Source organism: Oncorhynchus tshawytscha, linkage group LG30, assembly GCF_018296145.1.
Source record: "Oncorhynchus tshawytscha isolate Ot180627B linkage group LG30, Otsh_v2.0, whole genome shotgun sequence".
NCBI lineage: Eukaryota > Metazoa > Chordata > Actinopteri > Salmoniformes > Salmonidae > Oncorhynchus > Oncorhynchus tshawytscha.
Genome location: NC_056458.1, coordinates 40,822,732 through 40,849,725, shown reverse-complemented (window position 1 = coordinate 40,849,725; position 26,994 = coordinate 40,822,732). Strand labels below are relative to the sequence as shown.

The 26,994-nt window shown below is 41.5% G+C and overlaps 1 protein-coding gene across 1 annotated transcript in view; it reads right to left on the bottom strand.

Annotated features, from left to right (window-relative positions):
* The window catches only part of kctd16b (potassium channel tetramerization domain containing 16b), a 34,172-nt gene extending 12,340 nt beyond the window's left edge, over positions 1-21,832 (bottom strand). Inside the window, exon 1 of the mRNA XM_042309149.1 lies at positions 20,977-21,832. Within this exon, the coding sequence (XP_042165083.1) occupies positions 20,977-21,832 (856 nt within the window). The remainder of the gene's footprint in view (positions 1-20,976) is intronic.
* Positions 21,833-26,994: the final 5,162 nt, after the last annotated feature.

Below are 26,994 nucleotides of genomic sequence, written 5' to 3'. Positions count from 1 at the left end.
GTCAGACACATCAGAAGTCTACCCTTGATGAAGTTTAAGCATTGTTGTGAACACAGAAAATCAGATTTGGTTATTTTTCTATTAAAAGTAAAACCGAAGCCTGGAAAAACTAAACTTATCATTTTCTTTTATACATTTGAAAAAGGCCCTACAAACGAATTTAGCTGTTTATGACTGTACTTTAGAGTGTGTCATCCTGCAGCATTGCATTTTGGGGAAAGTTGAGGTCAGCTCCAATATGCACCCAAAAAGGAAAGAGATTGGGCCATCCTAGAAATGTTTTAAAGTAATATAATGTGTACAATTTAACAGACACTTCTATCCAAAGTGACTTACAGTCATGTGTGCATGCATTTTTACATATGGGTGGTCCCGGGAATCAAACCCATTATCCTGGCGTTGCAAGATGCATGACAAGGTTATAAATGCTTTGTGAAGCCTCAATTCAGTATGATTTATAAAGCCTTTATTATGCGGTGCTTATGCCACCCTTTATAAAGCACATGTTTATGTCATATTTAACATTGTGAGTTTAAGTCACATTTGACATTGGCGGTTATGTCACACAGTTATGCCACATTTATGAACCCTTTATAGAACATGACATACGGTTGTGGATGACGTAATGTAATGTAAAATGTAATGTGATGTTAACCTTCTAAATGAGAAAATATGGGTTTTCATATAAAGTTAACCAAATCAGTGGCCACGCCCACTTGAGTATAGGCATTACGTCGGCGTCATGGACCTGCCCTTTTCTCAGGAATACCGACAACCTCGGAAGCATCTATTCTATGCAACAACTATCTGTACGCCTGACGTATCCATTACAACAAACACTTTCCAAACCCTCTGAGAAAGCTACAACCACGAAAGACATTGTGACTTCTAGGGAACACTCTGATGAACTGACTCTCCAGCAGACGGACCGGCGATTCTAACAGAGAAGACAACAACGACATACGGGCATAAATATATACATTGCAATTATTTTTGAATGAGCAGCCGTTCATGTGCAAAGGATTAGCATTTCAATTAATATAATTATCAACTGTGTATAGTGAATCCATTTTGTCTTTCCTGCTCTTTCTGTCCCCACCCCTTTCCATTGTCTACCAAGCCGTCATACCGGTTTAGCCCACAAGGGACTTATCAATGCATTGTGTTAGTAACCAATAACTACATTGTTTGTTTATGTAATTCTGTGATTTGATTAGTTAGTTAGTAAATTAATAATTAAGACAATTTGTATATGCTTATTCATTATGGAGGCTAATGTTCATGCTGATATCTAAGGGTTTGCGACGTTCAGTAATGAGAACTGATGAGGTAATAATAATACATTAATACAACAGTGTACTTGACAAGATATTATATTAGAGTTATATTAGGGAGTTGAAACTCTATAAACATCATATTCCTGTGGTGCCCCGACTTCCTAGGTAATTAAAGTTACATGATTAGTTTAATCGCATAATTAAATTACACATAGAGAATTGATTTGATAAGATACAATCTTCACATTTAATGACAGTCCAGACACGACAAAAAAAAATTCACTAACAGGGATATAAATAAATTTATACAGGCAGTTTTAGAGAAATAAGCTTTTTTGTGCGTCTGGAAAATTTCTGGGATCTTTTATTTCAGCTCATGACACATGGGACCAACACTTTACCTGTTGCTTTATATCTTTGTTCAGTGTAGTATGAGAGAAATGGAGAAATGGACACGCTAACATTGTTTATTTACCTTTCAATTCCTTGGAGCCATGAGTGTGTGATAAAAAAAACTACATCAATCATGCAATTACGTTCCTCACAGAGGTAATGGTTGTTACTCACCTGCCACGCCCTGACCATAGAGAGTTCTCGGGGTTCTCTATGGTGTTTTAGATCAGGGCGTGACTTGGGGGTGTTCAAGTCTTTCATTTCTATGGTGTGAGTATGGTGTGAGTATGGTTCCCAGTTGGAGGCAGCTAATGATCGTTGCCTCTAATTGGGGATCAGACTTAGTGTGGTCCTTTTCCCACCTGTGTTGTGGGATATTGTTTTTGTTTAGTGCTATGTGCGCTACGAATGGCACGTTAGTTTATTTATTTGTTGTTTTGGGTTTCACTTAATAAATATGTGGAACTCTACTCAAGCTGCGCCTTGGTCCGCTCATTATACCGAAAGTGACATCACCAGGGTCACAGTTCATGTTCATGTTTTACTGGACATAGAGCTCATCCATTTCATGTGTCCAAATCAAGTGTCTGAAATTCAAATGATCAGACAAAAAGAACACAAGTACTGTATTAATACAGTACATTATTTACTGGTTGAATGCAAACCCATATCATACTCTTATTTGCATTCCTACAGACTCCATCCTCCTTTAGTTGCAATAGGTCATTAAAAAGTACTGAAAAAAATAGAGAAATACAGTAGCTAAAACGGCAGCTTGAGGGCATACATTAATAAAACAAAATACATTTTCCAAATGATGATTGTGTTTGTTAACTAGAGTAATTTGACTGTCAATTGTTTCATTCTCCCATAACTGTATTGGCATTTTAAGAATGTGTGGACTTAAAGCTGTTAAGTATTATCCAATAAAACTGATGAACACACACCAAACCATTTTAGTTGCAAAAGGAAAGTTAGAGCCATTCATCAGTGACTAGTACGGACTGCGATCAATGTGCTCGACATTTAGGAAATGTAATGAACAATCCCTCTCCGCACTGCAATGCTAAAATTGCTTTGTGTGAAATGTCTACCGCCGGTAATGGTGATATTTTCCGAGGAGAGGGAGAGAGAGAGCACTCGGGATGAAGTTATCGACTGGCTCTAAGACTGAGTAAACCTGACACGGTAATCCCTTCCCCCAGAGCCATCCTCTTGCTTACCTCTCAACCGCCCTGCTAAGAGGAGAGTTCCTACTACAGCCATGGAATCCCATGGCCTAGGACTGAGGGCGGGCAGGCAGGCTGCACACACAGCCTCCTGAACGGGTGATGATGCTGCCAGGTCCTGGTGGACAGCTCTAGGGGAGGTGGATAACATACCTGTAAATGATGTAGTCCCTCTGCTCTGTTGAATTAGAACATTAGTCAGTTGGGTTCCTTGTCATGGAGATTCCGAAGAGTTAATTGGGAAAGGGTTATTTTTAGAAGCACTTAACCTGCTTAATTTCCTCCTGTCTGTTGGTGCAATTACACCCGAAATCAGACACAACAGCACTTAATGCTCAGCCCAATTCAAACGGATGCCGGACTAGAGTAAACACAGGCCTACAAATTAGCATCTATTTAATTACAACTGGTGTTTCCTTATAGTCAAGTTGCTTTTCAGCAACTAACAGAAAATGGCCTTAACTATCTGAAGGCTCAGTGTATAATACACACTAAAGAACCACGTAAAACTGCCTAAAAAAACATTGGCAACAGTGAAAAGAGGGCAAAAGATATTGGGACAGAATACATAACAAACACAATACCTTAAGCTCTAACTAACCTGACGTCATGCATCTTGCACCTCCACCTGTGCCCCCTGCTGAATCTTCCCCTGAACACAGAGATAATGACTCCTTTAAGACGCATTAGCATGTAAACCATTCCACCTCTACCTGCTGTCAAAATGGGCACATCACGTTCCCAGGAGAAATACCAGGAGACAGCATCAATGCGAAATCGTCCCTCGTAATAAACATGAAAAAGCATGAAAAAAGTTCCAATGATCAAGTCAGAAGCACGGGGACCCATTGAAACAGAGGAACATGCATGAGTAAGTGTTTGACATTTTGACGAGAGCATTTTGTATGCGGAAGGACCGGAGGGACGTAGGAAGAGAGAGACAGAGACGGCCCGCAGTTCCTCTTTTTTCTTCTGTTTTGTTGGGTTATTCAGAGTGACTGTTCAGATAGAACTAGGAGGAGGCTGGGGCTGATGCTGGGGCTTGTCATGCAGAGGCACGCAGCCTTGGAGCCCATGGGTGAGACTCAACCTTAACGTGCCAACCAGCCATTGCATGGTGTGCCAGTCAGTCAGTCCTGTGGACCAAGCTGTCCAGGTTTAGCATTTCCAGCAGCATATCCTATCCTACTATAATAGCTTCATGCAGCACCTCTTGCTTCTTCCTCTGTCCCCATACAACCTCAGAGGCTCCACGAGTCTATCAAGTGACCCGTCCTTTTACAGCTGCCAGAGACGATTAGCAACCTATGAAAAACCTGCTTATTATTACTACCAGAAGCGGAACACTCCATATTGTTCACTTTGTTTGTATCAGCATAGTATCTGACCTGAAGTGTAGGGGGGCATTCAAGCCTGGCTGAGTGCTGGCTCAGAGCTGGCCGAGTGGGGTCAAGGGTCAGGGGAAAACATATCCATCAATTTGCTAAGCTGCAGGCTAGGGCTGGGCTTCTGGACATTAGAGCACACTGGCTATGACTTATTATGACTGTATACTTTACGGGCATGTCTTTCTTCGTGAGGTGTATAGCACTACATTAAAAACCAAGGCTTCTTGATGAGAATTAGCAGAGGGATCTAGCCAAGTAGTGATTTAATGCAGTAATCCATACAATTAGTAAGATATTGAGCATATTTCAATGCTAAGCAGCCTGCAGAATTTGATCTTGAGTATGTCCTTCCTCACAATACAATAATTTCCAAATGCCAGTCATCCAATATTACAAACAGCTTGCTGTATAATTCAATGCAACAGAATGCTGACTCAATTAAGCGTTAGAACTTTTAGAAAGAGTTAATCGTTCTTTTTTGAGACACCACTAACCAGGCATTGAGGCCTGCTTCGAGTATATGCCTGCCCTATATGGATCACGATGCAATAGATAGCCTGTCACCAGTGACTGGCCTAATGTAGGTCCAACAGCTTTTAGCTAATGTAATGGCTAAGTGCTAGACTCAGACGGCTACTGCTCTCTCTTACTGTATTTCAGAGGTTTTGGCTCTCTCTTCCTGTATTTTAGGTTTTGGCTCTCTCTTACTATATTTCAGAGGTTTAGGCTCTCTCTTATTGTATTTCAGAGGTTTTGGCTCTATTTTACTGTATTTCAGAGGTTGTGGCTTTCTCTTCCCTGCTATATACAGTACCAGTCATAAGTTTGGACACTTGTCCCGAAGCTACTCCTGCGTGTCTTGGCTGTGCACTTAGGGTCATTGTCCTGTTGGGATCATTACACAGGTGCACCTTGTGATGGGGACAATACAAGGCCACTCTAAAATGTGCAGTTTTGTCACACAGCACAATGCCACAGATGTCTCAAGTTTTGATGGAGCATACAATTGGCATGCTGACTGCAGGAATGTCCAGCGGAGCTGTTGTTACAGGTTTTCTCTACCACAAGCCGCCTCCAATGTCATTTTATGGAATTTGGAAGTACATCCAACCAGCCTAACAACTGAAGACCACGTGTAACCATGCCAGCCCAGAACCTCCACGTCAGGCATCTTCACCTACGGGATCATCTGCGACCAGCCACCAGGACGGCTGATGAAACTGAGGAGTATTTATGTCTGTAATAAAGCTGAACAACCCATGGCTGCGCCCCTGCCCAGTCATGTGAAATCCATAGATTGGGGCCAAGTATATTTATTTAAATTGGCTGATTTCCTTATATGAACTGTAAATTGTTGCATGTTGTGTTTATATTTTGTTGTTCAGTGTATATACACTACTGTTCAAAAGTTTGGGGTCATTTAGAAATGTCCTTGTTTTTTAAAGAAAAGCACATTTTTTGGTCCATTAAAATAACATAAAATTGATCAGAAATACAGTGTAGACATTGTTAATGTTGTAAATGACCATTGTAGCTGGAAATGGCAGATTTTTTTAATGGAATATCTACATAGGCGTGCAGAGGTCCATTATCAGCAACCAATGGCATGTTATGTTAGCTAATCCAAGTTTATCATTTTAAAAGGCTAATTGGAGGCATCATGAAATGGGTTTCCATGGCCGAGCAGCCACACACAAGCCTAATATCACCATGTACAATGCCAAGCGTTGGCTGGAATGGTGTAAAGCTTGCCACCATTGGACTCTGGAGCAGTGGAAATGCGTTCTCTGGAGTGATGATTCACATTTCACCATCTGGCAGTACGACGGACAAATATGGGTTTGGCGGATGCCAGGAGAACACTACCTGCCCCAATGCATAGTGCCAACTGTACCTTTTGGTGGAGGATGAATAATGATCTGGGCTAGGCCCCTTAGTTCTAGTGAAGGGACGCTACAGCATACAATGACACTCTAGATGATTCTGTGCTTCCAACTTTGTGGCAACAATTTGGGGAAGGCCCTTTTCTGTTTCAGCATGACAATGTCCCTGTGCACAAAGCAAGGTCCATACAGAAATGGTTTGTCGAGATCAGTGTGGAAGAACTTCACTGGCCTGCACAGAGCCCTGACCTCAACCCCACTGAATACATTTAGGATGAATTGGAACGCCGACTGCGAGTCAGAACTAATCGCGCAACATCAGAGCCCAACCTCACTACTGGTTGAGAGCAATGGTTGGGCGCTGAATGGAAGCAAGTCCCCACAGCAATGTTCCAACATCTAGTGGGAAGCTTTCCCAGAAGAGTGGAGGCTGTTATAGTCAAAGGGAGGACCAACTCCATATTTATTCCCATTATTTTGGAGTGAGATGTTGGATGAGCAGGTGTCCACATACTTTTTGTCATTTAGTGTATACACAGAGAGAGAGAGAGAGAGAGAGAGAGAGAGAGAGAGAGAGAGAGAGAGAGCACTGGGAGGGCTCTGTTGGGGCACGAAAATGGTCATGCTATTGTTTGCAGATTATGGGATGTTTATATAGACATCATCTGTTCATAATTAATCAGAGGCCAGTGTGTTGGAGAGTGTTTGTCTGCCTACACTGTAACAGTCCATAGAGAGACTGCAGAGATGGAATTTAGAAAGATCTAATCACATTCATATTGAATGTGCAGGAATTAGAAGCTAAAAGGCCCCCAACACAACACAAAGCAGACTGCCACTGACATTTCCACACCCAATTAACTATTTGGAGCTACACTGAACAAAAATATAAACATGTAAAATGTTGGTCCCATGTTTCATGAGCTGAAATTAAAGAAATGTTCCATACTGTAGGCACAAAAAGTTGATTTCTCTCAAATGTTGTGCATAAATGTGTTTACATCCCTGTTAGTGGGCATTTCTCCTTTGCCAAGATGATCCATCCACCTTACAGGTGTGGCAAATCAAGAAGATATGAAAGACTATGAAATATAGCAACCAGTACATTAAATGCTGATGAGATTAATCCATTATTCATCATAATGTTTGGAGATGAACATATATTTCTAAATGAGTTTACTGTATTGTAAAGGTTGTATTAAAAATATTTTGACTGATTGAGGAATTAGGTAGTGGCATGGGAATAGCCTGCAGGAATGGCTCATGAAGATGATGATAAACTGAGCATAGCCCACAGTTCCGTTGTCATAGTCAGCTACATACTGTCAGCAAACAAAACATTTTGGTACACGGCTAAGGATAAACATTGGTTTTATATGTGCATAATAACTTATTACACTATAAGGCCACAAACCCCTGAAACCATGCTGCTGGCTGATGCAGTGGATTTAACTACTGCACAACATCTCAGCTTGTTTCCTATCTGTCTAAATTCCAGGATTATACTGGCTGTGGTGCAATCTGAGTTATTTTCAACATGATTTGCTGTCAGTGCAATTGGTGCAATGAGGCAAACTTGGACATCATGAGGTACCGCAAGAGTAAGCGAGAGTGAGAGAGTCTGACAGAGACAAATTAAGCAAAACAATGGCACATCAGACTAGAAATGTTATTTTTCTCAGAGAGGATTAACTTGTGTTTGTCTCAAGGGACGGCTGGGGACGTTTTCCTCTCAGAGCCACCGTTCCTCAAAGCGCATGCAGTCAGAGAGTCATAAAAGGCGGAACCGGACACATTGTCTTTCTCCCTCCATTGGTGCTGCTGATGTTGGAGCTTTGCTGCAGAGCTAATTCAGTTACCGTGTGCGAGTGCTGCATTATGAAGTGTGCAGTGCATTTCCTCCCTCCATGCCTGAGTGAATGTGAAAACAGAATAACGTCCCGCTGACGTGTTTTCTCTCTCTCTCTCTCTCTCTCTCTCTCTCTCAAACCTGACTAGGCTTTGATGTCTGGAAGACTCGCTGGAAAACTTCAGCCGTCTCTAGGAAGGCACAGAAACCGTTTGAAGAGCAAATGCAAACTTCCCTAATGGTGTGTGTGTGGGTGGAGGAAAGGAAGCAATGTTGAAATGATCTTACGATTTGACAATAAAAATGGTTGTTGGTTGTTAACCCTAAATGTTTGTTATGTTTGCTTCGAAATGTACCCAATTGGCTTCTTATGGCATGACCCTGGTCTTCACACAGCTTGTACAGAGAATCAATGAAGCTACTGCATCTTCCCCTCAGAGTTCTCCTGCCCCTCCCTCCTTAGCTACAGCTCCTTGGGTAAGGAAGACATAGTTCAAATAACACAGATGTCATAGAGGTATACTCTACAATTTACTTCCCCTGCCACCCAAACCTAGTCCTCTGGGACAACCACGTTTCCTAGAACTGTTTACACTAGAAGCATTGGAGAGGACATCTTTATTCAATTGATACTGACCTTTAATCCCACCAACGCCTATAACGGCCATAGGCCACATTCCTGGATCAGCCTTCCTCACATGTCCACTTATACACATTCTCATTCACAGCAAAGCTAAGAGCCTCCAGAGAGTATAATTGTCCTTAGCTAGCACTGTTCCACTGCTCATTGGTAGGAAAGAGTTGTTGAGACGAGGCGATTGTTGACTCAGGCATTCTCATGCAGTAGAGGGAATTGTGTGCTCATTAGCCAAGACTGTGATCTTGCAAACATTTGTCTTCAAATGTACACTTGCAAAGTAAGCGAACAGTAAGCAGATACGTTTGTGAACAGAAGGATAATACAAATCTTCATTGCACTAATGCCAGATATATCCACACGTCTAGAGCTTAGTGCATTCTAACACATTAGTAGATGGAGGTATTATGCTTGGTCAGGACTGGGAAGTGGCCACTAAAGGCCACAGCATATAACCATTTTGAAGGGAATAATCACACATAATGATATTCACCCAATGTTGATCATAACTGTTGCTGGACCTCCCACGGATGACATTTGGAGAGTTTATGTTAATGGGAGTTTTGGAGGAAAAGCAGAGACCCATAGTCTGTGTAGCACAACGGACTCAGCAAACCTCTAGGGTTCTCAGTGACATTTTGCTTAGAAGAAATGTATAAATATTTCTTTATTCTTTTTGATGTTGAAAACAGTTTCTAATTCATTTCTACTGTTTGAGTGGAAGATTGCTTCCACCAGGATTACAGTTTTTTTAAGCAATTATATTTTCCGTTATTTTGTCTCCGATGTGATTGAGCATCAGTCACATAGTCATCACACTAAATATTTTCAGTGTTTAACCATAATAATGTTTTCTGTCTATAGACAAATGTGCTGTTCTGTTTTAATTTTGCCTAAACCAAATTCACTCACTTGTTAAATGAAACACTGTATATTGTATGTGTATAAACATGCATGGAAAGCATATCTCAGGCCGACAAACTATGTCTATAAGACTGTATCAGACAAAGATTTAATTCTCTTTGTTATGTTTATCTATGCCACAGCCATTCTATATACAGTAAGATCTGTGAGAAGATGTGCTTGGATGGTACCAGCAGGACAGTGACATATCTTCTACACACTGACACTGACACTGACTCAACTCCAGCCACTTTAATAATGGGAATTGATGGGAAATTATGTAAAATATATCACTAGCCACTTTAAACAATGCTACCTAATATAATGTTTACATACCCTACATGAATCATCTCATATGCATACGTATATACTGTACTCTATATCATCGACTGCATCCTTATGTAATACATGTATCACTAGCCACTTTAACTATGCCACTTTGTTTACATACTCATCTCATATGTATATACTGTACTCGATATCAGCTACTGTATCTTGCCTATGCTGCTCTGTACCATCACTCATTCATATATCCTTATGTACATATTCTTTATCCCCTTACACTGTGTATAAGACAGTAGTTTTGGAATTGTTAGTTAGATTACTTGTTGGTTATTACTGCATTGTCGGAACTAGAAGCACAAGCATTTCGCTACACTCGCATTAACATCTGCTAACCATGTGTATGTGACAAATACAATTTGATTTGATTTGATTTGATTTTGTTTCATCATCTAGGGAGGATTTAACATTTACTATTTATCATTCTGGAACGAATTGGAAAAATCTCTGAAGCTGGAGACTTTTATCTCCCTCACCAACTTTAAACATCTGCTATCTGAGCAGCTAACCGATCGCTGCAGCTGTACATAGTCCATCGATATATAGCCCACCCAATTTACCTACCTCATCCCCATACTGTTTTTATTTTATTTACTTTTCTGCTCGTTTGCACACCAGTATCTCTACCTGCACATGTTCATCTGATCATTTATCACTCCAGTGTTAATCTGCTAAATTGTAACTATTCACTCCTATGGCTTAGTTATTGCCTACCTCCTCATGCCTTTTGCACACAATGTATATAGATTCTTTTTTTTCTACTATGTTATTGGCTTGTTTATTGTTTATTGTTTACTCCATGTTTAACTCTGTGTTGTTGTCTGTGTCACACTGTTTTGCTTTATCTTGGCCAGGTAGCAGTTGCAAATGAGAATTTGTTCTCAACTAGCCTACCTGGTTAAATAAAGGTGAAATAAAAAAAAAATTAAAAAAAAAATTCCATTACATCAAAGAGTTGTATAGGCTTGTCCTTGCTGCATGTCTTCATATAATGGGCTATTTTTCTTTTCTGGTGCGTGGAAAACGCCTTACTCCAAATCTACACGACAGTCATGGCTTTGTCACAGTGAGGTATATAAGCCTGAGTGACACGCCCCTACAAAATAAGAACACTAAATGTCCCACGTGGCTCAGTTGGTAGCGCATGGCACTTGCAACACCAGGGTTGTGGGTTCAATTCCCATGGGGGACCAGTATGAACAAATATGAAGACTTATGCACTCACTACTGTAAGTCATTCTGGATAAGAGTGTCTGCTAAATGACTAAGATGTAAATCATGTCTAAATCACCATGTGATGTGTGAGTAGGAGCAGTCCAAAGGGGAACATGCTCTACCAAAATATACCAGTGCAAAACTACCAGAACCTCTCTCTCAGGGGTCAGTATCTGTCAAAAAGTTTCAAATGAGTGGTGTGTGTGGTTTCCTGAAATTAATTAAATTGCCAGACTGAATTAAAAGCCCTGGACATATTTAATGCAAGAACTCTTAATTGCAGTTTGTTAAATTACTGCTGCCTGGTCACAATTTCCTTTCATGTTCTGAGCAAGGGTGTTTGTCATGCCTCATCCCTGAGAGAAGAGAAGGATTCCTTGAGAGAGCTCCTCGACAGGGATATGTTCCAAACGGCAACCTATTCCCTACATAGTCTCCTACGATTGGCCAGAGGCCTATGGGCCTTGTTCAGAAGTAGTGCACTATATAGAATAGGATGACTTTTGGGACAGAACAGGGGCAGCACAGCCAGTTTCACACTGTTGTAAACTTCAAGGTGGGTCATAATAGCAAGCTGAGCACGTCACAATTATAATCAAACTCGCATTTCCTCTATATGCTGCCCACAAAGCTGTCCCAGTTGCAGACCAAGAAAATTTCATTTTACCTCCACCGTAATATTTCTACAAAACATCAGACAATTTGTGCAGCCATCAGCAGAGATATTACAAGTTACAATATTTCAAGCCAAACCGATCTGTCCTTTAAAGGCATGCTGATGGAGACTTAACGTCATTCTCCATCTCAAGGTTATATTTCTGAAGGGCTCCTGGATAGTTTCCTTCAGACCCTTTCAGGCAATTTGTATTACTGCATCATTGAAGTGAAAACACAGCTCAGGTATTATCCATCTCCCCACATTCTACTGTAGGTTAGATGTGGCTACATTCCAGACAGCCATCAGAGCCCAGCCGACTGTGCCTTTTTGAAAAGAGCATTTCCCTGGCAGGCTGGCACCGATCCTGCCAGTCAGTCCATTATGGCTAGAAGGTTTCACATGAGTTGTTCCCCACAAAAGGGCTTTATTACAGACATAAATATAAAAAAAATGTCACATAAACTGAAATTAGACGAACTATTAGAATTTTAGCAACCAGGAAACGGTGGAGAGATTTCTGCATATTGCACATTTAAGTGAGAGAATGTATCTGCACCCTGTGTTATTCACTGTTTACTGAATTTCTCTCAAATTGGTTTTCTTCTATAAGGTCTCCAAGGGTGTGGGAGGCTCAGGCAATTTGCCAAGCAGTTTCCCAACCTGTCAGAGGGCACACATCGGGTGATCAATTGTACTCTAAATACCACAAAAGCTGCTGAACTGAAAGGAAATATGAGTTGATAACGTTAGATGTGATTTCTTACTTTTTCCAAACCTTGTGACCTTGTAATTTATGATCCACATAAATGCTCGTATGAGGGAAGATTCATAGGGAATAACTTAAAAAATAAAGTAATGATCAGTAAAACTTCAGTAAGATGTTATATGACACTTATATACTGCACTGAACTACACATCAGCTGTGTAACATAATTCAATTGTGATTGCGCATTCAATTCAAACGTACTTTTAAATATGCATAAAATCTCAGAATATCCACAGTAGACTATCTTTTATACGTGTATCTATAGCTGCAAAGCTACAAAGTTTACTATTTCTGAATGTCTACTATCGGGTGTGAATTTTTTAAAGATAATTTCCCGCAATTCTCCACATTTTGCATGGGACAGAGATATTTTTGCTGTTTTAAAGCTAATTTCCCACAATTCTACATCTTTTGCATGGGGCAGAGATTTTTTTGCTGTTTTAAAGCTAATTTCCAGAAATTCTATGCATTATTCCATGTCTTATGTGTGTTTATATGATAACAGGGGTCAAAGCCCGACCTAGTAAAAAAATTAAGAAGAAGAAAATTTGAGTATGGAGGGTATAGAAGATGCACCAATTCACATCATAAAACCCACCCATTCTAGAACCTCATCCTTCATGAGCTCTTGGGAATAAGTCAATAGCCCTATTCCTGCAATATAGCTCAAGGGATCCTCCAGTGAGTGGGTGACCCAGGAACTCCCAGCTGGCTGGGGTCTAATGGGAACTTATTGTGCGAAGGCGATGACAAGCTGAGACATTCTTCTGCAGTCATTTACTGTCTACCAAATACAGACAGACAGGGTGACAATTTAATCTCATGATTGACGGTGACAATCTGGGCCATTTTTCTGTGTCACAGAGGGGTCGAGAGGAAATCAGTTCTGCACTCAGGAGAGTTTCTCAGGAGCTGCAGAAAGGAACAAACAGCATCCCTTCATCAACCCCCTCATCAACTGTATAAATATGTATAAAGTAAGATAAGGCAGGAGACAGACAGAGAGCACCTCCACTGAGTTTCCTCCTCTTCCAGGACCCTCTATAAATCAACCACTGGCAGAGGGACACAGCATAAGCTGTAGTCTAGCCATGTCAATTAGCTCCATCAGCCATGTATGTGCAATGCAGTATGGTTTACCTTACAGTCTACAACCAGGTACTTCAGCTGGGTATATGAAATGCAATATGGTTTACCTTACAGTCTACAACCAGGTACTTCAGCTGGGTATATGAAATGCAGTATGGTTTACCTTACAGTTTACAACCAGGTACTTCAGCTGGGTATGTGAAATGCAGTATGGTTTACCTAAAGATCTAGAAGCTTCCAATTGTATCAAACTGTCAAATTCAAGGTTCTCAAGCGTTTATTTAGTTGTAAATCATCTAGGACTGATTTTACCTCACCATTGCAACTGTTGACAGTAGAATTCAAAACCCGAAACAGTGTATACTACACTTAATGCTGTATCTATGAGCAAGTAATGTGAACCTTACGGAAAGCCACTACATTCACACAGAAAGCCAAGGCAATATTGCATCTCACTCCTTTCTACATAAATAGACATGGTAACCTTGCATTGTGGGGCAGCAGTAGCACAATGACACAGTCATAAAAATGTGAATTTAGAATTACAAAAACTTTATTGTCCACACATTGTGGACATTTGTCTTTGGGTAATTTTGTGAAGTAGAACAGCACCAGTAACTGCTAAGGTGGAAATAATGAGGTAATGAAGCGCTGCAATGAGAGATGAGACTAAAACAAAAGCACCCACCCATCAGCCCCCGGCTCTGCATGCTTCAGCTGAAGTAAAGAAATCATTGGAAATGCAGCATACACCAAAACTGGAGAGAACAGTCGGCCCAGCTATCTACAGTTCAAGTCAGAAGTTTACATACATCTTAGCCAAATACATTTAAAGTCAGTTTTTCACAATTCCTGCCATTTAATCTGAGTAAAAATTCCCTGTTTTAGGCCAGTTAGGATCACCACCTTATTTTAAGAATGTGAAATGTCAGAATAATAGTAGAGAGAATGATTTATTTCAGCTTTTATTTCTTTCATCACATTCCCATTGGGTCAGAAGTTTACATACACTCAATTAGTATGCAGTAAAGCACCCCCACAAGATGATGCTGCCACCCCCGTGCTTCACGGTTGGGATGGTGTTCTTTGGCTTGCAAGCCTCCCCCTTTTTCCACCAAACATAACGATGGTCATTATGGCCAAACAGTTCTATATTTGCTTCATCAGATCAGAGGACATTTCTCCAAAAAGTAAGATCTTTGTCCCCATGTGCAGTTACAAACCGTAGTCTGGCTTTTTAATGGCGGTTTTGGAGCAGTAGCTTCTTCCTTGCTGAGCGGCCTTTCAGGTTGTCAATATAGGACTCATTTTACTGTGGATACTTTTGTACAAGGTCCTTTGCTGTTGTTCTGGGATTGATTTGCACTTTTCGCACCAGAGTAAGTTCATCTCTAGGAGACAGAAAGTGTCTCCTTCCTGAGCGGTATGATGGCTGCGTGGTCCCATGGTTTTTATACTGCGTACTATTGTTTGTACAGATGAACGTGGTACCTTCAGGCATTTGGAAATTGCTCCCGAGGATGAACCAGACTTGTGGAGGTCTACAATTTCCTTTCTGAGGTCTTGGTTGATTTCTTTTGATTTTCCCATGATGTCAAGCAAAGAGGCACTGAGTTTGAAGGTAGGCCTTGAAATAAATCCACAGGTACACCTCCAATTGTCTCAAATTATGTCAATTAGCTTTTCAGAAGCTTCTAAAACCATGACATCATTTTCTGGAATTTTCCAATCTGTTTAAAGGCACAGTCAACTTACTGCATGTAAACTTCTGATCCACTGTAATTGTGAAACAATAAATTAATTATTAGTGAAATAATCTGTCTGTAAACAATTGTTGGAAAAATTACTTGTGTCATGCACAAAGTAGATGACCTAACCGACTTGCCAAAACTATAGTTTGTTAACAAGACATTTGTGGAGTGGTTGAAAAACGAGTTTTAATGACTCCAACCTACGTGTATGTAAACTTCCGACCTCAACTGTACCTGCACAGTCAGCCCAGCTATCTACCTGCACGATCAGCCCAGCTATCTACCTGCACAGTCGGCCCAGCTATATACCTGCACGGTCGGTACAGCTATCTACCTGCACAGTCGGCCCAGCTATCTATCTGCACGGTCGGCCCAGCCATCTACCTGCACGGTCGGCCCAGCTATCTACTTGCACAGTTGGCCCAGCCATCTACCTGCACGGTCGGTCCAGCTATCTACCTGAACAGTCGGCCCAGCTATCTATCTGCACGGTCGGCCCAGCCATCTACCTGCACGGTCGGCCCAGCTATCTACTTGCACAGTTGGCCCAGCCATCTACCTGCACGGTCGGTCCAGCTATCTACCTGAACAGTCGGCCCAGCTATCTATCTGCACGGTCGGCCCAGCCATCTACCTGGACGGTCGGCCCAGCCATCTACCTGCACAGTTGACCCACCTATCTATCTGCACAGCGTTTACATGCTCTAAATGCTACAGAAAGAGCACAAAGGCTTGATCCGAGAATCGAGTGGCATTAAACTCCCTGGACTGCAGAGTGTTCTGCAGCTTTTAGTGCAGTTACACAGTGCATTAAGCTGCCTGGGAATGAGACAAACCTTTTCGGGCTGTTGTTAGCGTGGCGTTTGTTAGCGTGGTGGCTGTTAGCGTGGCCGTTAGCATTATGTCTGCCTCTGCAAGTCAAAGGAAATAGTTCACCCTCTGTAAGAGTTGAAGGGAAACCAGAGGAGGAATGTGGGGAGAAGCTGACCCACTCAATAGTAAGTTTTGAAGAAGAGGGAGAGCTGAAAAAAACTCTCTGAAGCCAATGAATCAAAACAATAAAGCCGTCCTTCAGTTGGCCTTGGTGCAATATAATCAGGAGGAAGGATCTGGGCCCCTCGCTGGTACAGATCAGGACAGATCATTACAGCATATAAGTTTACACGTTTATACGTATCTGCGCTTATCTCCCTGCTTCACAGTTTTAAGAGCTTAACCAGTGTTGACCATTTTTGTGTTGCAGGCTAATTGCTGTGGGTCCAGCTACAATGTCGCTGGTCGGCGCTCTGCTGGACAGGATGTGTGCTGATTGCAGACATCTTGGCAACACCGTGGAGGAAGGCGTAGTGATTAAACAGTAGCTCTGCACAGAAATGTCAGCCTATAACATCTCTAATGGGCAAACATTTGATTCAGGGGTGATGGATTTTGATAATTGTCTGCTCTGTCTGCCTCTTCCACACACACACACACATTCCCCTCCACAGGCACGCACACCCTCCTGAATACATTACCAACACCTTGGGCCCCCATCAACAGAGCTGAACATACTGATCTCACAATTAGAGGTATACCTCCGAGGTATGTTTGGTATCTTTACCATGGCCACGGCTGACTTCTCACACTATTCAAAAAGCGGGGTCTAAAGCCAGTTGCGTCCTGAGTCCTGATGCAAACAAATTAAATATTCTATATGTTTGCTCAAGTGCAACACAAGAGATGAAAAATTCAAAGCACATAGGAGATTTCCCTCAGGCTCGGTATGTAGCTCTTTGAAACATGTAAGGGGACTTTCAAAGCTGGAACATCTAATCTTAATTTGACCTATACTGTCACAGCAACATAATCCTGCAGCAACAGGATTTGAACGTTTAGTCCATAACAATATGGTGGGTGCTTATATTTGTTCTATTTCACACCTGATTTTTACATATCCCACTCTTCCCGAGACCCCCAGAGAGCAGGGTCACGGCAAGGGTTTGACATTCAACAGCAACGCAGGAGGTATTAGGGTTAAGTGCCTTGCTCAAGGGCACATCAACAGATTTTTCACCTTGTCTGCTCTGGGATTCAACCTAGCAATCTTTCGATTACTGGCCCAACGCTCTAACCACTAGGCTACCTGCCGCCTTGTTGCTTGATCAGAGGTTGGGCTATTAGCTGGCCAAAAGTAGGCTACATGAGTGCAATACTGTTCATATAACTGTGTGTTAGTGTGGGTTATCAGTAAATGTATCCTACATTTGTACTATCACAAACACACACAGTGAGACTACAAAACAAACTCTGTCATCCATGAAGATTGGAAAATCATATATTCCAGGACCACATACGCACAGATGCATATGAAGCTCAGGTTTCAGGATTAAGGATTGTATTCTTAATAGAATCTTGGTCCATTGCAATACCACTTCTCAAATCCATATCAACAATGCCACAGGTCATCAAGCTATAGATCAGGGATGGGAAACTCCACTCCAGTTCAAACATGTTTGAAACAATATTATCCTGCCCAAAGCCTAAGACGCTGGATAGCTTTTCATAAAATTGATATTGGCTACACAAGTATTACATTCTCAAGAACATCTCTACAGTTCCATTATAGGTATAAATGATTCAGCTCACCAGAGTAACATAAACATGTTAAAGTAAGCGGAGAGCATCATCTTTCTAAAGGCTCATTTTAACATTGGTGGGCCCATTGCACCCATCTTCCTCTAGAATTACAACAAGAATAACTCTACTCTCCAAATGGGAGATGTCATGGCCACTTTCTGGCGAAATGGGTACCAAAACTGTGCAGTACCAAGCAGTTGAGATGGGTACTTAAAGTTAGATGGGTATGAAGGGTCAGTATCATCACCATGTGGAAATCCACATTCAAAAGTGCAGATTGGTCATTTAAGTTTCATGGGTATAAAGGGTCAGTATTATAAGGAATAGTCTCATCACCATGGATATCCCCATTCAAAAGTTTCCTTTGTTTTTTTTATAGTTGGTGACATGTACTTCCTTGGATAAAGATTACATTTCTGGAGAGTCTACAGACAGACTTGGATATGCTGTGTATATAAATCAGAGGTCTCCTTCCTCTAAGTTACATTTAGATGCTGATTACCATTTGATTGTCTAAGTGCACTAATTGCAAGAGAGGATTTATCGAGCACCTACTCTAACCTCAACACATATCCAATAATGCAATGACATGCACGTATTTATTCGAAATTGTCATTGAGATTAGGGCTTTTTTTAAAAACAAATGCTTATGTTATTTTCAATACTCTGCCAAAGCCAAGTGCCCAGTGTTACGCTATGTATGGCAGCATCAGTGTATTTGTGAAGTCCCTCCAGTCACTCTTTGTCCCATTATCTGTTGCACCAGAGAGCACTTACTCCATCACAACAGCAGAGGCATCCGCCTTTTCAATCCACTGTGCATACAACCATGCATAGAAAACATCAGAAAATAAAATGGATTGATAGAGACGTGGGAGCAGGTTGTTTGCGCTGTGCAATCTCTCCCTCAACAGGTCTTACTTAGTCAAATGCACAGCATCTCCAGAGTTCCCAGGATTGCCTTGGGGCCTGTGATTGCAGTCATTACACAGTTTGGAGAGCAGGTCAAGGGCCAGCCAGACAATCCATTCCATCCTATGCAGATATCCTTCCTCTCTCCTCTCTTCCCCTGCCTCCCTGGTTCTGTCTGAATAATGCAGACTTTGGGCTTGGTGACTGCCCCCCTGACAGACTGGACTGTGGAGCAGCTGCACCTATCAAGAGCAGTCTTTGCACTGTCATGCCTTTTCTCCAGATAAGCAAATTGGTTGAAACAGGCATAGGGCTCCATCCCAAAATGTCACACCAACATTTTACTGTAAAATGTTCATTATTTTTAGCACCTTGATCCAGCTGAAACCGGTGCATGTGTGTTTTTATGATTCCACTCTGATGAGGTGTTAAGGTCTTGAAAGTGTCGGGTCACAAATGGTGCCATGCACCCTGCCACCCACCTGCCACAACACATTACAGGAGAATTATTCATTTCTAAGCTAATAGAGTTCCCTGTCACACGACTTACCATCAACATCAATATGAAAGGCCTTCGCAATGACAGAATCTTCTCTAACGTAATCATTTAATGTACACATTTACACCAAAAGGAGGGGCCCGGGTGAAATTAATCATTTTGCAAACAGTTTAGAAATTATTATTTTGCCACCAAAAATTATAGCATGATTTATTATGTCTTCGACATGCAGGCCCTAGCAGTGAGTCCTCATAATGTCTTTGCAAATGATTGATTATCAATCACTCTAACCATGCGACAAATTGGTAAATAAATTAGCTTGCAAGGGATAGCAGGCGACGCAGCCGCCGAGACGGAGCACTGAGGCCTATGAAAGGCAACTGGTGCACTCTGCCAGGGGCGACGGGGGAGCAGGAGCGTGCCAGGGAGCCAGAGAGGGAGAGAAGACTAACAAGAGGCTGTCACTGACTTCATTGATTCCACTGGGTGCCTTCAACCTTTACAAACTTCCTGTGTGCACTCACCAGTTAAATATTGGTTGACCGGATCCAGAAAGCAATGTTATTTCACTGTAAACAAGGAGAGGTCTTCGGAGCATACTCTCATTGACAAGTAGACAGGGTGTCACTGGAACTTGCGTTTGTGTAGACCAGACAGTGACAATTGCATGCTACTCATCAGAACTGTGTGACTCATGACACAGATTAACCTACTGTGGAATAGTATCTGCTCATTTTCTAAAGGAATATCTTGGAGAATCTCGAGATTGTTGCACCTGTTAATCAGGAAACTTAGAATGCTCCCAACATTGGAAGTCTAATAACATCTCCCTTTAACTTAATGACACAGCAGTATCTACAGTATATGCTTTAAAAAATGGTCTCAATATGTTTTATGAGCTCAGAGTGGAATGCAGTCACAGTATAAGCTTGCTTTGCATTCTACCTTTTGGCAGAGCCTTTGCAGCAAAGGAACACATTATGTACTTTCATCTCTGATTATATGTGGTATTTTGTTGCACCATAAAATATTATGAGAGCCATTATAAAAGCCATCATCCTACCCTGTCTCCAAATGATGGCTTGGAGAGAAATGAAGAGAGGCTGCAGCACACTCAGTATGGAAGATGAATAGCACTTCCAGGTGGGAATTCTGGGAACAAATGGGTTTAGGCCCATGGGGGAATTCAACAGAGCACTAAGAGGGAGCTCATATAAACCAATTAAAAGGAGTGAAATCGATTTAGATTAGCTCCAGAGTGGGCAGACAGACTGTCCTCAACACATAGTAGCAATCACAATAGACATGATGTTGCTCAACTTGTAGAAGGCTGTTTTCAGTTGAACATACCATTTCCACATAAGATACACAGTTTGGCAAGCATTGATCACTGGCACTCACAGCCGGGGACTGAGTGACTATCTCTGTGCATCATGTTCTTGTGCGTGTGTGACCACTCTCAGAGCTACTTCAAAAGCAGAATGCCTGGGGGAAACGTGTGAAGCAAGTGTGCCTTCTAGTGGTGACTTGGAGGACTATTTGACATGGGGTGTGTAGTTAAACTGACACCTGGTAAAAACGAAAGCCACTTACGATAGAAGATGTATTCAGTGTAACTTGACCAGATCTTGTCTTCTGTGTGTTGATTCACGGATGACGCTGTGACTGAAGAGTTACAGGCAACCATCTGGAAACCACACTCGGACAGCATGTCAAATGATCTCTCAAGGTGTTTGAACTTCAGGTAAAACCTGGAAGTATATCGATCCGGTGTCCTGTCCGGATCTCGACTCTCGTTCAAGGTCTCCCCAAAGACTTCCTTGGCTAACGCAACCCTCCCACAAATCAAAATCCGCGGGACCCTTCTGAATTTGGAGTCGGTTTGACTCTCTCTGCCTATTGTACAAGAGCCCCTGTACCCAACCGTAATAAATCCACTTTTTCTGTCTGCCGGAACGAGTGACGACGGCGGACACATCTTGTGGTCGCTGCCTTGAGAACCATCTTCAAAATCACTGTGGAAGTATTCGTCTGGGCTGTGTTTTAAATCATCCGGCGTCAATAGTTTGACCAAGTCTGGCAACTGGAAGTACTCCGCCTCTTTCCTGAGCCTCCCCTTCTCTGGAAAATGGTCGGGCAGTACAACTTGTTTGTCTCTGAGGTAGTCCAACACATATCGAAATAGAAATCCATCTCTGTCGATAAAATAGCGTCCCTTAGGGTCCCGCGCCAAATCATTAGTGGCATCCTTCTTAGGTGAGAATATTTTGCCCAGCAAGGAATTTGGGGTGCTTACTAACGTTGCATGACGCGTGTAATACACCTGTCCCCCGACATTTAATTCTACAACATCTGGGAAACTATTCTGAATTGATCCTTGTTCTTTTGACGTAGGGTTAGTCCTACAGTTTCCACTCAATGCCATTGTTTCCGTCATGAATGACTAAAAACTCCACCGAATTTTAGATGGTGGATTGAAGTCCAAAAGTTGCTCTCAATGTTTACTTGAAATTAAACAAGGTATCTTGGTGTTTATTTTTTTTTTTAAAGCTACAATTAATAATTCAACAAACTGAACGTAGATTTTGATAAAGAAGCCTTATAAAGCCAGTCATTCGCCTACCAGTCCTAGTGGTCGTCGAATAATAGCCTAGTGGAGGATGTCCAAGAGACCGCTGTCAAAATGTACAATTGACAGAGCTGTGCAGTTGAAAAATCTGTGTTCTGAGAGTACAAAAAAATATGCGGACGCATCAAAGGTTTGCACCTTACCAGCCTGCATCAGTTGCTCTGCAATAATTGGCCCTGGGAGAAGAACATTACCGAGGGAAATGACTGAGGTTCATGAGAATCACCGCGGCCAGATAACATAGAAACACTGACAAACGGAACATCAGCTGTCTTGCTGCTGTTTGCTAGAGCAAAATGAATATAGATAATACTCTACATCAATTTCAAAATATATCTACAATATGTTAAATACAAAAACTCCCCCCAACAACTTCCAAAGTCCAAAGGGAAATGTATCGTTATCACCGGCGTTTTATGTCTAACTTCCTTTGAACACGAGGAATTGGTCTTGCTGATGAAAAAGACTGTCTGAAAAATAGTAACTTCACATGGGTTGAATCCACTCCGCTCTAAGGAGCCATGTAGTGTGGTAGCCTATTACTGAGAACACCTGGTCCAGATTGAAATCTATCCAATTGCAGAGACAAACCCAGTGCTGAGGTTGTGCTGTTAGCGGTCCGAGGCACTCATTTTGTCATGGGCGTGCGCGCGCTGAAGGCTGGATAGCTGGAGCTGTCGGAGGAGATGAAACGATTCTCCCGGTCCCCTCCAAGCAGGGTGGTGCCCGTAAAAAAAACGTCTCTGCTGATGTTGCCTCAGCGGTGCAGGGATAAACCATAATGGGTATTAAATAATGACATAATCTTAAAGGAATATACTGAAATATATATTGAATATACTGAAATCCACCTTTCACATGTTTTATTTCGACCTCTGATAAAATTACAGTATAGGTTAGTCGTGTGCCAACTGAAAATGAGCCTAACAAGACTACGTTTCAAAAGCCAACACCCAATCCGAGTGCGATCATTTCTCCATTAGCTCAGTCCATGAGAGGTTTTCGTGAGTATTTAAAACGTAAACAATTTCAGACTCGGATAGAATGGGCCGTAGGGTTGTCAACCAGAGTAAGCCATGATAATCAAAAATAAATAGGCCTACTAAACAGTATCAATTTGCATTGCAATTGAAAGGTCTGGTGTTGCTTACAGCTACTGCCTTAACTGTTAACTTCAACTTTCTGATAAATATGCAACAGCGCCACTCGCTGTATGTTCGACGCTCCGAAATAAAACGCTCCTTGTTTCAGAACCATGGACAGCTCCACCCGCTCACTGGCATCTTGCACGGCGACGCGCCACTATAGTTTGCTGCACGTGCACGTTTTGGCATTCTTTGTTGAAGTTTGATGAAACTCAACGTACTAAACAATCTAAAAATTAGGGGTTCAACAAGGGTTCTTCGAAGAACCTTAGGGTTCTTTGCAATGAAAATTGCCCCCGAAAGGTTATTCAAAGAACCAAAGAGGTGGTGGGGTTCATCGAGGAACCTCCTTAGTTGGTGTTGGTTCCTGCAGGAAACTAACTGCCCAATTGAAACATGTAAAGATCTCCTCAATTCAAGGTACGGTTTGTCCCTTGTATGATATAAATGTATCTTGTTTTAGATATCAATCAACAAAGAGGTAAGAATATATAGGCTATAAGAATATGTTGAAGGCTAGCTGTATTGGGTGCAGATGACTGAACTGCTCACTTTTGTGTCTGTGTCTGCAGGTTTACAGATGAGGAGGCATACAAAGGTATGTCATTTGGTATTGGTATGTTATACAGATCACATTAACCATCCTCCTCCCTTATGTACATTATGGACAATGTATATGTATGAAAACCATTATCAAAACAGGTTTTTTCATTCACATTCATCACAAAACCAAGGTATGAATAAATCAAATCAAATCAAATTTTATTTGTCACATACACATGGTTAGCAGATGTTAATGCGAGTGTAGCGAAATGCTTGTGCTTCTAGTTCCGACAATGCAGTAATAACCAACAAGTAATCTAGCTAACAATTCCAAAACTACTACCTTATAGACACAAGTGTAAGGGGATAAAGAATATGTACATAAAGATATATGAGTGAGTACAGAGCGGCATAGGCAAGATACAGTAGATGGTATTGAGTGCAGTATATACATATGAGATGAGTATGTAAACAAAGTGGCATAGTTAAAGTGGCTAGTGATACATGTATTACTTAAAGATGCAGTAGATGATATAGAGACTATATCTGACTATGAATACTGTCATGTGCATGTTTTGTATAATGTGCATCTGTTTAATTACTATTTTTTGGGTTCACAGACTCTGATGAAGATAACAGGAAACCTGTTTGATCACCATGCACTGTAAAATCCTTCTGGCTATGGATACGGAGAACATCAACACGTCAGAGGATAGATATACTGCTGGGAGTTTACCTCATATTTAGATTTTGTTTATTCTGCTTTGCCACTAAAATCAAGTCAGTTAAGAACAAATTCTTAATTAAAATGATGACCTACCAGGGAACAGTGGGTTAACAGTCTTGTACAGAACATCAGATTTTTACCTTGTCAGCTCGGGGATTCGATCCAGCAACCTCTCAGTTACTGGCCCAATGCTCTAATCACTAGGCTACATGCCGCCCCTAAACAAACACTGCCAACTAAAATATTGTGTTATTGTTGTTATTGTTATGGGTATTATTATTATTAATAATAATAATAATGGGAGGGTAGTTCAAAAATGAACCCCAAACAGTTATTCAAAAGGTTCTTCGAGGATCCATTAAAAGGGGTTCTTAAAAGGGGTCTTTGAAAGAACGTATAGGGGGTTCCCCACAGTTTCAATTTGAAGAACCCTTAAATAATACTCCAGGAACCTTTTCTTTTTGTAGTGTAGTCTGTGTTAATGTCTGTTAAGTGTTATTCTACATCTCATACAAGAGTAGAATAGTTACCTTGGATAGAAGTGTTAGGGGGGAACAAGGCAATTATTGAGCCCCCGATACACAAATAATTCGGCCTAGCGATACTTTTTCATGGATAAGGCTGAAAAGCCCTATTGATTTTAGAAGCCAAGATTGCACACAGTACCCAAATAGACCATGTTTGGAATAACTTCACAGTATGTTCAAGATAACTACTAAGCCTACATTTCAAAACAAAAGATATTACTGCTACTACTTTGTTAGATACAAGTTCACTCTGGATTTGGACGTGACTGGAAGTTCCAGCAGTCATTGTAAATGGGTGTTCTGTCCAATATGCCACATTACATCTGAGAGGGGTGGTACCTTCATATTTAAAATAACTTACCTTCAATTTGAATATTTGATGGATTCCTCTCTCTGCAACTTTCATCAAGTGATTAAAAACCGCTCTAGCGGTTTGACCCTGGATGATACTCAGTTACTTCAACGGGCCTATACAGTAATTAGAAGAGAAGATGCAATTGCCCTCTTTTAAAAAAGACTAAAAGTGTAAATGTTTGTTTTCTACTCAATGTCTCCTGTGGTATTTCTGCAGGCCTGCTGCTCCTCAGAGAGGGGGCCTTGCTGAGACCTCTGTGCACTCAGTTGGAAGTAGGCCATGGCTGTAATCATGAATACATGCATGCAGCCTTCACCAACGCCATGTGCTGCTATTTAAAAGGCCTATGATGACCACCTGTAAGTTGTTATACTGTTGGTGTAGTAGGGGTATGGCAGTTTCAAATGAGGTACATTACAAATCAACATCACGCTCTTGCATTTCCATCTGTTGTCTCTCTTTCATCTCTTGTCTCATTGCAAAACTTAGAGGCTTTGTTCCGTGAGAGGGAGATGAAAACCTAGTTAATTGTAACAATCTATCATCATTAGACACCTGCAACTGACTGGAGGAGCGGGTCTAGATCTACTAGATCTACTTTACCATTGGGTTCCTCTCAGAATACAGCCCCTCTATGGATGGGGCATAATGGAAGCATCTCAGAGACAGAGAACCCCCTACTCACTCACATCTCTCCAGACACAGAACCCCCTACTCACTCACATCTCTCTAGACAGAGAACAACCTACTCACTCACGTTTCTCTAGACAGAGAACCCCCTACTCACTCACATTTCTCTAGACAGATAACCCCCTACTCACTCACATCTCTCTAGACACAGAACCCCCTACTCACTCACATTTCTCTAGACAGAGAGCCCCCTACTCACTCACATCTCTCTAGATACAGAACCCCCTATTCACTCACATCTCTCTAGACAGAGCCTATGATGTATGATAACTTAATAATTCAAATCAGGATTATTTGCCTTGTGTGTGTATGCGTGCGTGCATGCTTGCTTGTGCTTCCTGCCCAGATGAATCCCTCTGCATTTCATTGCACTGCTTTCAGCCACTTGCAGCAGGGGATTGGGGCCCCTCCAGAACCGTGTGGATGAGATTCAGGGGGAACTGGCGCCTCGGAGGAAAAACTGATTATAGATCTGAGAAGCAGATAGATGGCAGCATGTCCCTTTATTTAGCACTTATCATTGAACCTGATAAGAGTTATTGCGGGGTTTGTGTCTGTGCGATAAGCCAGGCGGTTGACAACTTGCTATTAGAGCTGTTGAGTGGGCCTTGGCCTTAGTGGCTTAGTCATCCACATCTCTATCACCACAACTGTGTTGCTGCTCTGGGGAGACAATTATATTGGAAGACTTATGCAGTTTTACATACAAGCTCACATATCAATGCCAAGTCCAGCCTTTAGGCAAAAGTAGGTTCAGGAGGACAGACAGAGTGTTGTTTAAAAGTGATTATTTGTGTATTTCTTTTAAATCCGGCCTAGTCCAGATTCAGTGGAGGACATTGCAGCATGTGTTCTAAGTATATAGCATGTGTTCTAAGTATATAGCATGTGTTCTAAGTATATAGCATGTGTTCTAAGTATATAGCATGTGTTCTTAGACCATAATGATGAAACATGCAGTGACAAGAAAA